The sequence below is a fragment of the Diaphorina citri genome, unplaced genomic scaffold (assembly GCF_000475195.1).
Source record: "Diaphorina citri unplaced genomic scaffold, Diaci psyllid genome assembly version 1.1 scaffold1841, whole genome shotgun sequence".
Taxonomy (NCBI): domain Eukaryota; kingdom Metazoa; phylum Arthropoda; class Insecta; order Hemiptera; family Psyllidae; genus Diaphorina; species Diaphorina citri.
In genome coordinates, this window is record NW_007379267.1 from 1 (window position 1) to 13,507 (window position 13,507).

At 39.9% G+C, this 13,507-nt stretch overlaps 1 protein-coding gene and 1 long non-coding RNA gene across 5 annotated transcripts; one reads left to right on the forward strand and one right to left on the reverse strand.

Moving 5' to 3' along the window:
* Window position 1: 1 nt before the first annotated feature.
* Window positions 2–12,446, reverse strand: LOC103517418 (40S ribosomal protein S15Aa). Of its 4 annotated transcripts, XM_017447444.2 has the most exons (5): window positions 12,273–12,446; window positions 2,344–2,443; window positions 1,943–2,008; window positions 1,247–1,314; window positions 2–226 (listed from the first exon to the last, which is right to left on the reverse strand). In XM_017447444.2, the coding sequence occupies exons 1-5, from the start codon at window positions 12,403–12,405 to the stop codon at window positions 201–203; spliced, it is 393 nt and encodes a 130-aa protein (XP_017302933.1). In that variant the 5' UTR covers window positions 12,406–12,446; the 3' UTR covers window positions 2–200.
* On the forward strand, window positions 10,289–11,042 carry LOC113470805. The gene is made up of 2 exons (XR_003393730.1): window positions 10,289–10,323; window positions 10,887–11,042. It is a non-coding gene; the product is annotated as an uncharacterized LOC113470805 (long non-coding RNA).
* Window positions 12,447–13,507: the final 1,061 nt, after the last annotated feature.

Consider the following 13,507-nt stretch of genomic DNA (forward strand, 5'->3'; position numbering starts at 1 on the left):
GTCAGTTTTTCACATTTTCTCTTTCGTTTTGGACTTTTATTTGCATGAAATCACAACTGGCTTCTTACAGGGTGTTTCAAAGAGTTTGTATACACAATAACAGGGTAGCATAGAAAACCAAGATACGTCAACGTCGCGTCACCAAATTTATAAAAAACAATAATAGAAAATACAAGGTGGAGGAGAAAAAAACAAAACAACTAGAAGAAGAATCCTAAGATTTTGCCTCCCAAGTGTTTCCCTTTGTTCTGTATTCTATGTATATTCTTTGAAAAAATAAAACGTCCATACGATAAATAAATAAGCCACAGAGGTTGCCCTTATACAAGTACAGTAGCGCTAAAGCGCGGGTTCGATTCCCGCTCGAGGTTAAAAAATGTTCGCTTTCGGAACGACTGTCCTGTCCCCTTCGATTTTGGGAAGGTAATAACTCCGTTTGTACAGTTCCCTCTATCAAACCTCTTAATGAGAAAGATAACCTAAGAAAAAGAAAGATAAACATACGTCGTCAGTTTTTCACATTTTCTCTTTCGTTTTGGACTTTTATTTGCATGAAATCACAACTGGCTTCTTACAGGGTGTTTCAAAGAGTTTGTACAGTAGCGCTAAAGCGCGGGTTCGATTCCCGCTCGAGGTGAAAAAATGATCGCTCTCGGAACGACTGCCCTGTGCCCTTCGATTTTGGGAAGGTAATAACTCCGTTTGTACAGTTCCCTCTATCAAACCTCTCAATGAGAAAGATAACCTAAGAAAAAGAAAGAAAAACATACGTGGTCAGTTTTTCACATTTTCTCTTTCGTTTTGGACTTTTATTTGCATGAAATCACAACTGGCTTCTTACAGGGTGTTTCAAAGAGTTTGGCCAGCCGTTCCGAGAACAAACCTTATATTTGTTTGGGATAAAATACACACCGGGCTGGAATCGAACCCACGACCAGGCGCTTTTAAGGCTGGCTTACAGATTACTGATTTCAACATTGGAAGTTGGCTCACATGTGGGGAGAAGGAAAATTTCAGGAAACTCCAGGGGCAGTCTAGTTAACAAGTTAACTTGGTGGGTAGCGCGTCTGCCTTGTAAGCGCTAGGCCACCGGTTCGATTCCCGCCCAGGGCGGATTTTATCCTGAACGGATAATGTTCGTTCTCGGATCAACGTCGCGTCATCAAATTTATAAAAACAATAATAGAAAATACAAGGTGGAGGAGAAAAAAACAAAACAACTAGAAGAAGAATCCTAAGATTTTGCCTCCCAAGTGTTTCCGTCTGGCTTCTTCGTGATCCATGATACCGCCTGATGTGGTGAGAACAACATAGCTGTAAGCAAAACAAACAACAAGACAAATCAATTAAAAGTTAAGGCCCATTGCATTTTTTAGGCTTGGGAAAAAAAAACCTTTCTACTACTCTTCATTAGTACTTCAAGGCACATTCTTTGACATACTGAAATTTTTTTCTGTCTTGTCTGACAATTTGGTCAAAAAATTTCTGCCCTGGTTGGAATTCGAACCCAGCACCTCTGGGTGAGAGTCAGTACTCTTAACCACTTGGCCAAAGAGGTAGGGTGGGGGAAAAAAACCTTTCTACTACTCTTCATTAGTACTTCAAGGCACATTCTTTGACATACTGAAATTTTTTTCTGTCTGACAATTTGGTCAAAAAAATTTCTGCCCTGGTTGGAATTCGAACCCAGCACCTCTGGGTGAGAGTCAGTACTCTTAACCACTTGGCCAAAGAAACGGGGTGTGTAACAGCTAGTAGGTAATACTTTTTTTCCCTTCTTCTTCTTGGACACTAGATATTTCTAGCACAAAATATTCACCCATTTATTGCTGTAAATAAATAAATAAATAACTCTATCCTAACTGATTTACACACAGTGTACATTTTAACATGGTTTATTTTGTTACATAGGCTATAGGCTTTAAAATGACAGACAACTTACCCAAACTGTCTAGATGGTAGCAAGTTATTTGTCCATTTCTCAATGTGTCTAATGGGAACATCAAATCTAGGTGAGATAACTCCGCATTTGTTTAGTCTACCCTTCAGATTGACTACGATTTTTCCGGGGTAGGGTGTGTAACAGCTAGTAGGTAATACTTTTTTCCCTTCTTCTTCTTCTTCTTCTTGGACACTAGATATTTCTAGCACAAAATATCCACCCATTTATTGCTGTAAATAAATAAATCTATCCCAACTGATTTACATACAGTGTACATTTTAACATGGTTTATTTTGTTACATAGGCTATAGGCTTTAAAATGACAGACGACTTACCCAAACTGTCTAGATGGTAGCAAGTTATTTGTCCATTTTTCAATGTGTCTAATGGGAACATCAAATCTAGGTGAGATAACTCCGCATTTGTTTAGTCTACCCTTCAGATTGACTACGATTTTTCCGGCTCTGTGGTCATCTACAATTTCAAATTCACCAATGTATCCTGAAACACAAGAGAGAGAAAATAGGTTAGACAACTTGAACATAATTTTAATTAGGAAAGAAAGTAAGACTGGGGCAGATAATAAAACATGGAATGGAATGAAATGTACAGAAGACAAATAGAGGTAGCAGGTCAGCAAAGTTGTGTTTAAAGTTAGATAACTTATCCTTCAAGCTTATCTAGCGGTATATTTGCTTCTTTCCCCAGAACTTCTTAACAATGAGTCCAATTTTGGTGAAAAAGCTCAATTTATTAAACAAGTGTAAAACAAAGGAAATTTACCACTTGAATCTTTGGTCTCATCAAGTCATTGAGAGTCCCAAATATCCACTAAGAAGAAAAAGTCCTTTTTAGTCCGTCCTTCCTTTATTATTACTAATAATAAAAGGTATAGTGGACGGACTATTGTATTCGCTTCGGTGTCTTCTGTTGGTCGGTCTGTCCCCATAGAAGGACTTATCCAAACCTGGTCGACCTATATATCAAATTAAAGGTCTTTTTACCAGGAACACGAAAATGGTGGTGTACAATGTTATCCATAAAGCCAAAAAACCAAAAAAACTGGTTTTTGGGGGATTTTTTTCACATTTTCTCACACAAATGAGCTCTGATCCTTCTGTCTTCGATTTCGGGGCGATAAGACCTTAGGGTCTTATGCTAATTAGCAGTTTCGTAATGTTCAAAACTTTTTTCCTCAGATCCTCAGTGTTACGCGCAAACCGCCGACACAAGAAATCTTAGTACAAACCATGGACCTATGTACTTGAATGGGTTAAACAAAATTCAAATGGCGGGGGTAAATAACGGATGTTGGGAGATTTTAGCAAGGAGGTGCGAGAGTCAAGACTTAAGACTGTCAGCTTTGAAAAGTGAAGCCCAATCCTACCGATTATTTTTAGTACTTACCTATTTGGTGGAGTTCTTGGTAGCGCGTCTGCCTTGATGTAAGCGTTAGGCCGCGGGTTCGATTCCCGCCAGGGGCGAATTTTATCCTGATGGGATATTTTTCTTCTCGGAACGACTGGATTTCTCCTATCCTGACTTCCTTCTCTCTTCGACTTCGGGACGATAAGACCTTCCTCTATTTTGAATAAACCTCTCAAAAAAAAAAAAAGTGTTCTGTCTGTTTTTTGGTGGAGCGATTTTATTTACCAGTCTTTAGCCGTAGAATATAAATAAAGGATAGTAACTGATCTAGAACGAGCGAAACAGTTTTTTTTTTCTTTTTTTTTTTTTGATAGAGGGAACTGTTTTATAACTGCTAAGGTCTTATCGCCCCGAAATAAATGGCAGCCGTTCCGAGAACGAAGAACGAACCTTATCTGTTTGGTATAAAATCCGCCCCTGGCGGGAATCAAACCCCGCGACCTGTAGTCCACCAGCTAAGTGGTCTACTCACTGTTTAAAGTTCCCCAGCCAGGCTAAGCTGAATTTACTTTCTGTTGATAAAATAAAATCAAATAGAGATTTATAGCTTTCTAATAGAGGAATAGACGAATGCAAAAATGTGGAGCTTGCTTCGTTCGGTTTTTAATGCTTCACTTTTCAACACATCGGCCTGCTATCCGTTTCTCTCAACCTCCTTGTACTTCCCCTCTTTTCTCACAGGTACACGAACGGTAGAAAAAACGTAAACATTCCAGATTCCAGTTTTTGAAAACGAAAGGGAACGGAGTGCGAGTGTTTTTTTTAACGGTATTCGCTGTTTCAAATTAAATTTTAGGTTCTTTTCAAGTTTAAAAAAACCATGTAACAATTAAATGCCTATTTAAATAAGCATAAAGTAGTTTTAATTTGTGTGCAATAGTTTCAAGTGTTTTTAAATTAGTGCTTTTAGTTCTTTTGTGACAAGTGTTTTGTGAAGTGTTGGATTTTACATATTATTTCTTGGAACAGTGTTTTTTACTTCTCTCTGGATCTTATGAAGTACTAAATACCAAAAATTCCCTATCAGAAAGGTCAAATAATTGGGTAGTTAAATAATTTAATTGTAAAAATATCTTGTCCCTTTTTAATTATTAGACATGACATAATCATTTAATCATCTAGGTATTCTTCAAGACAAGTGTGACTGGTTCTAAGGTAAATTGCTAGAAAGTGGTTCAAGATCAAAGTACCTACACTACCTACTTGAAGTTTCTGGCCTAGTTAATTAGGTAATAGCACTTAAAAAGATTGCAAATCGGTCCTAATAACTGAAAAATATTACAAAGCTATTGATTTGAGCTGTATTAATCATTGAAGTTGGAAAAAACTGCCTCTTCAAATTGTATCATTTTTTTTCTTGGCTTGGGTGAAAGGAAATTTTGTTATTGGGTGTATATCATACACACACTAGGTACATACAGTCTGAACTTGGGTACTAATTAATTGTTTCAAGTCATAAAAAATTCTATTACCTAAGTACCTATAAGTAAATTTCTTTGGCTCAAGCCAAATACTTAGGAGGTAAAAAAAAGTTGTGTAAAATAATTTTTTTCATTTGCAGGTCTGTAACAAAAGCTAAAGATTACCGATCAAATTTTACTATGAATTTTACTGTGAATGGTCAACCATATAAGTTTTTTTAGGACGGCAAAAAACAAAGGCTGTCTATGGTGACCAGTGTTATAATAGGGTTAGGTTAAACACAAAAAGGAGCTTTCTTCATTGTAGTGGCTTCTAAATAATTACCCAAGACTGTAAACCTGGCCCTTGTTCAAATCCTGCCCCTTATCATCTGGGTGCAACCACTTAGTTGAAACTACCAACCCAACTCTCACGTAGCCTACAGTCGTCCGGTAGGACTTACAGATCGAAATTTCTCTGTACACGCTGAAATTTGGCATAGATTAGCTGTACAAACCTGAAGTTTGAACTTTCGACCCTTGTTAGCCTTATTTCAAGGGGTGAAAGAGCTGATATCCTAACCTCAAAGGGGGTAGCACAGACTTTCCCTAAGCTCACTGTAGATACGTGATAAACTCGAATGCCAATGGTACGCACTGAAAGCTCAAGTTCTCAAGAATCAAAGGGCAAGTCATTAACGGATAGATGGATAGTTTTAATAAGGGATTACCTTGGATAAAATTAACTTTTTCCGAAAGCCACTTCTGTTTTGTCAAAACATTTAACTAAAAAGATTGCCGCTAGATAAACAAGAGCGCTAGTGTAGGTTTGTTTTGCAAGCGTGTCTGTGTACTACGTAGTTTTTTTGTTTCACCGCTAGATCGCAGCACTAGTATCACTTTTTGTAAAATAGGGGAACTACCTGTTGCATTAACCCATTGAGTACCTATCTGCCTACCTATAAATAAATATACAGTATACACCATACATGACTTTTTTTACTTTCCTTATCCTATAGGAAGGAAAGTAATGTAATCGGGTCAAATTTTCGATGGTCAGTTTTTAGTGTCAAAACACGTTTTGAGGTCCCTAGAGCCTAAATCCAAAGTTTCAGCCATTGGTCCGTGTGTGTGTCTGTCTGTCTGTAAACAAAATATCTCGAGAACGGTAAGAGCTAGAGACTTGAAATTTGGTATGTAGATGTCAAATGTGACAAGGATGCGACACGAAACTTTTGGTTAAGACCAGTGCAACGGTTGGCGGAATTTTACCGCTTTTTTGTGACAAGGATGCGACACGAAACTTTTGGTTAAGACCGGTGCAACGGTTGGCGGCATTTTACCGCTTTTTGGCGGTTTTCGGTGTAATTTAACAATATCTCGGAAACGGTAAGAGCTAGAGACTTGAAATTTGGTATGTACTAAAATAAGAAGAGAATAAGTCTTCACTTGACTAAATTCTCTTCTTATTTTAGTATTAATTAGTACTTGACATGGTATCCCGTTTTCAAAGTTTATTTGGTATGTATCTTTCAAATGTGACAAGGATGCGACACGAAACTTTTGGTTAAGACCGGTGCAACAGTTGGCGGCATTTTACCGCTTTTTGGCGGTTTTCGGTGTAATTTAACAAAATATCGGGAACGGTATGAGCTAGAGACTTGAAATTTGGTATGTAGTTCAAAAATGTGACAAGGATGCAACCCAAAACGTTTGGTTAAAATGGGTGCTGCGGTTGGCGGTATTTTGACCGCTTTTGGACAGATTTCGACCGTTTTTGGCGGTTTTCAGCTATAGCGACAAAACGATTAGAGATATTGTAAAAGTTAGGGTAAAAGAACACTCAAATAAGCATCATCTCAAATATACATCGTCACTATAGCTGAAAACCGCCAAAAAACGGTCGAAATCAGTCCAAAAGCGGTCAAAATACCATCAAGCGCAGCAACCATCTCAACCAAATGTTTTGTGTTGCATCCTTGTCACATTTGTGAACTACATACCAAATTTCAAGTCTCTAGCATATACCGTTCCCGAGATATTGTTAAATTACACCAAAAACCGCCAAAAAGCGGTAAAATGCCGCCAACCGTTGCACCGATCCTAACCAAAAGTTTCGTGTCGCATCCTTGTCACATTTGAAAGATACATACCAAATTTCAAGTCTCTAGCTCTTACCATCTCAAAACCGACTGATATACTTCCCATCTTCACCCTCCATCCCAAAGTTGTCCTCCCCTCTCACTTCCTCCTGCCCTTCCACTCTAGCGGCATGCCTTTTCTTCTCTGCGCGCCGAATATTCGTCACGAACGTCTTTCCCTTGTCGGCGAAATGTTCCTCAATGTCGCGCAGCGTGCGCCCTTCTGTCTCCGGCATGACGAAGTACATGTACAGGGTGCCCACGACACTGATGGCGGCGTAGAAATACAGGGTGCCCCACAAGTGAAACGTGTCGAGCATCGGGTAGTAGAGCTTGTTGACGGCGAACGCGAATATGTAGCTGGAGGAACCGCTCGCGCCGGACGCCGTGGCGCGGATGTTGTTGGGAAACACCTGGTGAAACAGATAAACACTTGGTGAGACAGATAGAGTGAAACACTTGATACAGAATAAAACATATCAGTGATACAGACTACAGAGCTTTATTTATTTATTTTTTTTTAATGCTCCATGGATAAAGAGTAAGCCATAACATGTATTATATTTTTATATTTAATGATGTTGAATTGTACTGTGTATTTGTTAATAAATAAATGGTTATGTGAGAAGGAACACGGGATAGGAAAAAGCCAGCCGTTCCGAGAACGAACCTTATCTGTTTGGGATAAAATCAAACCCCGCGACCTGTAGTCAACCAGCCAAGTGGTCTACTCCCTGTTTAAAGTTCCCCAGCCAGGCTAAGCTGAATTTACTTTCTGTTGATAAAAGAATGTAAATGCAGTTTCTTTGTGTTATTATGTCACAACTTTGGTGCTCACTGCAGCATTGTAGGATTTTCCCAATATCTCAATAATCCGGAAGTTGCGGGTTCAATACTCCCCTATGTTTTCTTTCTTTTAGTACGTATTCGCAAATGTAATAGAAAGTCGTGTGATGTTCACACCAGATTTTTTTTTTGTTAAATGTTCCTCTGTGGCTGAGGATATCATATACTAGGCTTGCACACCAGGGGTCCCGGATTCGATTCCCGGCAGAGCGCAGTTTTTTCCGGCTGTTGGAAGACCATGCAATGGGCACATTGTAAAGTAGACAGGTATGGGTACCCTCTAAATATAGCCAGTGTCGGTAGCACGTTGAATGCTCCAATTCCCAATAGATCAGTGAAAATGAGCAACGTTGAGCGTGGTCCGTACCTGAATCGGTGACCGCCCGGGCAATCGCGTGCTAATGGCTTCTCCCAATTTTTTTCCAGGTATGGGTACCCTCTAAATATAGCCAGTGTCGGTAGCACGTTGAATGCTCCAATTCCCAATAGATCACTGAAAATGAGCAACGTTGAGCGTGGTCCGTACCTGAATCGGTGACCGCCCGGGCAATCGCGTGCTAATGGCTTCTCCCAATTTTTTTCAGGCTAGGTGAGGTAAGTTTTTTTTTTTTTCTTTAAAAAAGGTTGACAGAGGGAACTGTAACTGCTATGGTCTTATCGTCCCGAAATCGAAGAGAGAAGAAAGACAGGATAGGAGACAGCCAGCCGTTCCGAGAACGAACATTATCCCATCAGGATAAAATCCGCCCCGGGCGGGAATCGAACCCGCGGCCTAGCGCTTACAAGGCAGACGCACTACCAACTAAGCTAACTAGGCTGGCAGCTCTTTGACTTTAAAACCTCGCCTAAGTCAGCGCAACTGTTCTATTGATTTTCAGTCATGGCTAGGAGAAGTGACCACTTCAAATAACAAGGAGTTCACCATCCTCAACCTGGAGCAAGTTCTGGATCCCAGTCGACCTATGACAGCTTTCTCCACTAGACCTATGACTGGCGGTATTTAGTGGATATTACTATAACTAGGTAGCTGTAGAGTTCTCATAGGTTAGTAGAAGTCTAGTGGAACTGCTGGAGGAATAGCTTTCTCCACTAGACCTATGACTGGCGGTATTTAGTGGATATTACTATAACTAGGTAGCTGTAGAGTTCTCATAGGTTAGTAGAAGTCTAGTGGAACTGCTGGAGGAATAGCTTTCTCCACTAGACCTATGACTGGCGGTATTTAGTGGATATTACTATAACTAGGTAGCTGTAGAGTTCTCATAGGTTAGTAGAAGTCTAGTGGAACTGCTGGAGGAATAGCTTTCTCCACTAGACCTATGACTGGCGGTATTTAGTGGATATTACTATAACTAGGTAGCTGTAGAGTTCTCATAGGTTAGTAGAAGTCTAGTGGAACTGCTGGAGGAATAGCTTTCTCCACTAGACCTATGACTGGCGGTATTTAGTGGATATTACTATAACTAGGTAGCTGTAGAGTTCTCATAGGTTAGTAGAAGTCTAGTGGAACTGCTGGAGGAATAGCTTTCTCCACTAGACCTATGACTGGCGGTATTTAGTGGATATTACTATAACTAGGTAGCTGTAGAGTTCTCATAGGTTAGTAGAAGTCTAGTGGAACTGCTGGAGGAATAGCTTTCTCCACTAGACCTATGACTGGCGGTATTTAGTGGATATTACTATAACTAGGTAGCTGTAGAGTTCTCATAGGTTAGTAGAAGTCTAGTGGAACTGCTGGAGGAATAGCTTTCTCCACTAGACCTATGACTGGCGGTATTTAGTGGATATTACTATAACTAGGTAGCTGTAGAGTTCTCATAGGTTAGTAGAAGTCTAGTGGAACTGCTGGAGGAATAGCTTTCTCCACTAGACCTATGACTGGCGGTATTTAGTGGATATTACTATAACTAGGTAGCTGTAGAGTTCTCATAGGTTAGTAGAAGTCTAGTGGAACTGCTGGAGGAATAGCTTTCTCCACTAGACCTATGACTGGCGGTATTTAGTGGATATTACTATAACTAGGTAGCTGTAGAGTTCTCATAGGTTAGTAGAAGTCTAGTGGAACTGCTGGAGGAATAGCTTTCTCCACTAGACCTATGACTGGCGGTATTTAGTGGATATTACTATAACTAGGTAGCTGTAGAGTTCTCATAGGTTAGTAGAAGTCTAGTGGAACTGCTGGAGGAATAGCTTTCTCCACTAGACCTATGACTGGCGGTATTTAGTGGATATTACTATAACTAGGTAGCTGTAGAGTTCTCATAGGTTAGTAGAAGTCTAGTGGAACTGCTGGAGGAATAGCTTTCTCCACTAGACCTATGACTGGCGGTATTTAGTGGATATTACTATAACTAGGTAGCTGTAGAGTTCTCATAGGTTAGTAGAAGTCTAGTGGAACTGCTGGAGGAATAGCTTTCTCCACTAGACCTATGACTGGCGGTATTTAGTGGATATTACTATAACTAGGTAGCTGTAGAGTTCTCATAGGTTAGTAGAAGTCTAGTGGAACTGCTGGAGGAGTAGCTATCTCCTACTCAGTCCTGTGCAGGAGTTTCCAGAATCTCAGGTAACATATTCAAGCCAGGAGAAAATTTGACAGATATAAATAAATAATCAGAAAACCTTTAGGAAAATCGATCGAAAAAAGCCTTGCCTCGATGGTGTGTGGTCGAAATGCTCGCCCGGTAATATATAGGAAAATTTGACAGAAATAAATAAATAATCAGAAAACCTTTAGGAAAATCGATCGAAAAAAGCCTTGCCTCGATGGTGTGTGGTCGAAATGCTCGCCCGGTAATCAGGAGGGCATGGGTTCAATCCCAGCCGAGGTATAGAAGTTAGCAAAAACTATAAAGGTAGAAACACACTACCATCACATCACGTCACGTGAAGTCATGGGGAGTCAAAAAGATGTAGTTCAAAGTTTTCCCATAATATTGTAGGTAATATCGTTCAGGACACTACTTCACGTCACAGTCGACTTTGTGTGGACAGTAGACCACCTTAAGCATTAGGTTTTAGAAAATTCCCCTGGCGTTGACCTCGTCTTGTGTTTACCTTCCATTCAAGAATTTATTAAGCCTAGATACAGCTAAATAAATAATGTTCTCCTCTTTATTTGTTTCTCAGAAGCAGCCCAAACGTACAACCCCAGCATCAGAAGGTAGTGGCAATGGTACTCCCACTCTGAAATCCAACAACTGGAACTCATCTCTACCGGGGACTCCACTAAGTACCGCCAGTCATAGGTCTAGTGGAGATAGCTACTCCTCCAGCAGTTCCACTAGACTTCTACTAACCTATGAGAACTCTAACTGTCAAAATTTAGATAATTTGAAATTTCCAACAACAGTTTCCTTCAGTTTGAAAGGATTTAAATTTCAAGCAAGTAGTTTTTTTTGGTAAAACATGGCTTGTAAGAACTTCTGTGGTACGCAATGTGGCAGTTGTTGTCAGTCACCATGTGGTGGACCATGCTCGATAGGATCTCCCAGCTCGTTCAACAGCCCGTGTAGTCCCAACAGTGTCAATGACATCTGCTCCTCCCCTTGCACACCCGATTCCCCCTGTTCAATCCCCGACATCTGTGATTCCCCGTATACCCCTTGCACACCAGACTCGTTCCCGTCGGTGTGTTCTCCATGGAATACTTGTGTTGGATTTCAGCAAGCATGCCATCAGAAACTGATGCAAGCGTATGTTCAGGAGATGACATCTGTGATTCCCCGTATACCCCTTGCACACCAGACTCATTCCCGTCGGTGTGTTCTCCATGGAATACTTGTGTTGGATTTCAGCAAGCATGCCATCAGAAACTGATGCAAGCGTATGTTCAGGAGAGCATGAGGATGAATGGAGGCAAGCTTTGAGTTACTATCATTTGAATGAGCATTTTACTTTTTTAATATTGAAAATTTGATGTAAGAAAATCTAATACAAGAACAAAATGTTTGATTGAATTTTTCTGTATGTTTGTTTCTCACCATACTTAGTTACCAAACACAGGTAAACCAATTTTGAATAAAGTTACCAAAGATGTATTTGATATGAGACAAGGGAAATTTGCTTGGAATTTGGAGCCTGATTAGAGCCTTAAGTTCACTACAAAACTGAGTTCTGAAATTCACTACACAATTAAGGATACCCTGACATCCCAACAAAGTTCAAATTACAACACATAGGGCTCTGTAGACTCAGATTGGGATCAAACCTCAGATTTGAGCCCCACCATAGCATTACAATCAGACCAGGGTACTTGGTTAAAAGTCACGTCAATGGAAAATTGCTCCCAAAAGAACTGTCACAAATGAGTGACCAGTGTTATTATAGGATTAGGTTTAATGCTAAAAGGAGATTTCACAATTGGAGCAGTGATTGATGTTATTATAGGGTCAGGTTAAACAAAGCAGCTTTCTTTTTCATTGTCATAGCTTCTGAATAATTACCCAGACCAGTTTATCATACAATAAACGGTGGTTCTTATCCCCAAAATTACAGAAACTTCAGGTAACTTACCATGTTTCATCATTACAGTCAGGAATTTGACGATAACTTTGGAGCAAGGCCTGATGAGCACTTGTCTCTTGCCTCTCTTCTCAGCATTGTTTATTGATTTGAGAGCATCACTTAGTACATTTACTCGCACCATGGTTCACGGCTGAAAAACAGACATTGAAATTTTATTTTTGATTAGGCAATACATAGAGAACATCAAGTTGTAAGGAAGTAACACGGGAACTTGTTCAAAAGTCATGTCAATGGAAGATTGCTACCAAAAGAAGTGTCACAAACGAGGTCAAACCTATTAAAAAAAAGAAAAAAAAGAAGACGAGTCAGGTCTACCTGATAGTGAGTGGCTGGCCTTATGGTTTTTGTACACCAAATACTTACCAAAATGAATAATTGGTAGTGAGAAGATGAAGAAGACGAGTCAGTTCTACCTGATAGTGAGTGGCTGGCCTTATGGTTTTTGGTACACCAAATACTTACCAAAATGAATAATTGGTAGTGAGAAGATGAAGAAGACGAGTCAGTTCTACCTGATAGTGAGTGGCTGGCCTTATGGTTTTTGGTACACCAAATACTTACCAAAATGAATAATTGGTAGTGAGAAGATGAAGAAGACGAGTCAGTTCTACCTGATAGTGAGTGGCTGGCCTTATGGTTTTTGGTACACCAAATACTTACCAAAATGAATAATTGGTAGTGAGAACATGAAGAAGATGAGTAGAGTGTTGTTTGAGTTCTCACAACCTCCAAATGAGATACTGAATAGAATAGAATTATGCCTAACACCTTCCAAAACCTCGTGTTCTATCTACACTTGGGTGTAAAAAATTGGGTAAAGATTCCATTTCCAGTCTTTATGGCTATCCTGCCTCGGTGGTGTAGTGGTCAAGGCGCTCGCCTGGTAAACAGGAGGGCGTGGGTTCAATCCCAGCCGAGGTATGGAATTTTATCCTCAATATAATTTGAGAATTTGACCACAGTAATAGTAGTAGCCTACTGCTGGAGTAAAGGGACTTTTTAGTCTTATTCAAGCAGTATAAATAAGCACTATTATTATTATTACTTTACAATGTGCCCATTGCATGGTCTTCCAACAGCCGAAAAAAATTGCGCTCTGCCGGGACCCCTGGTGTGCAAGCCTAGTATATGATATCCTCAGCCACAGAGGAACATTTAACAAAAAAATGTTCGTTTGTTCTGTATTCTATGTATATCCTTTGAAAAAATGAAACGTCCATACG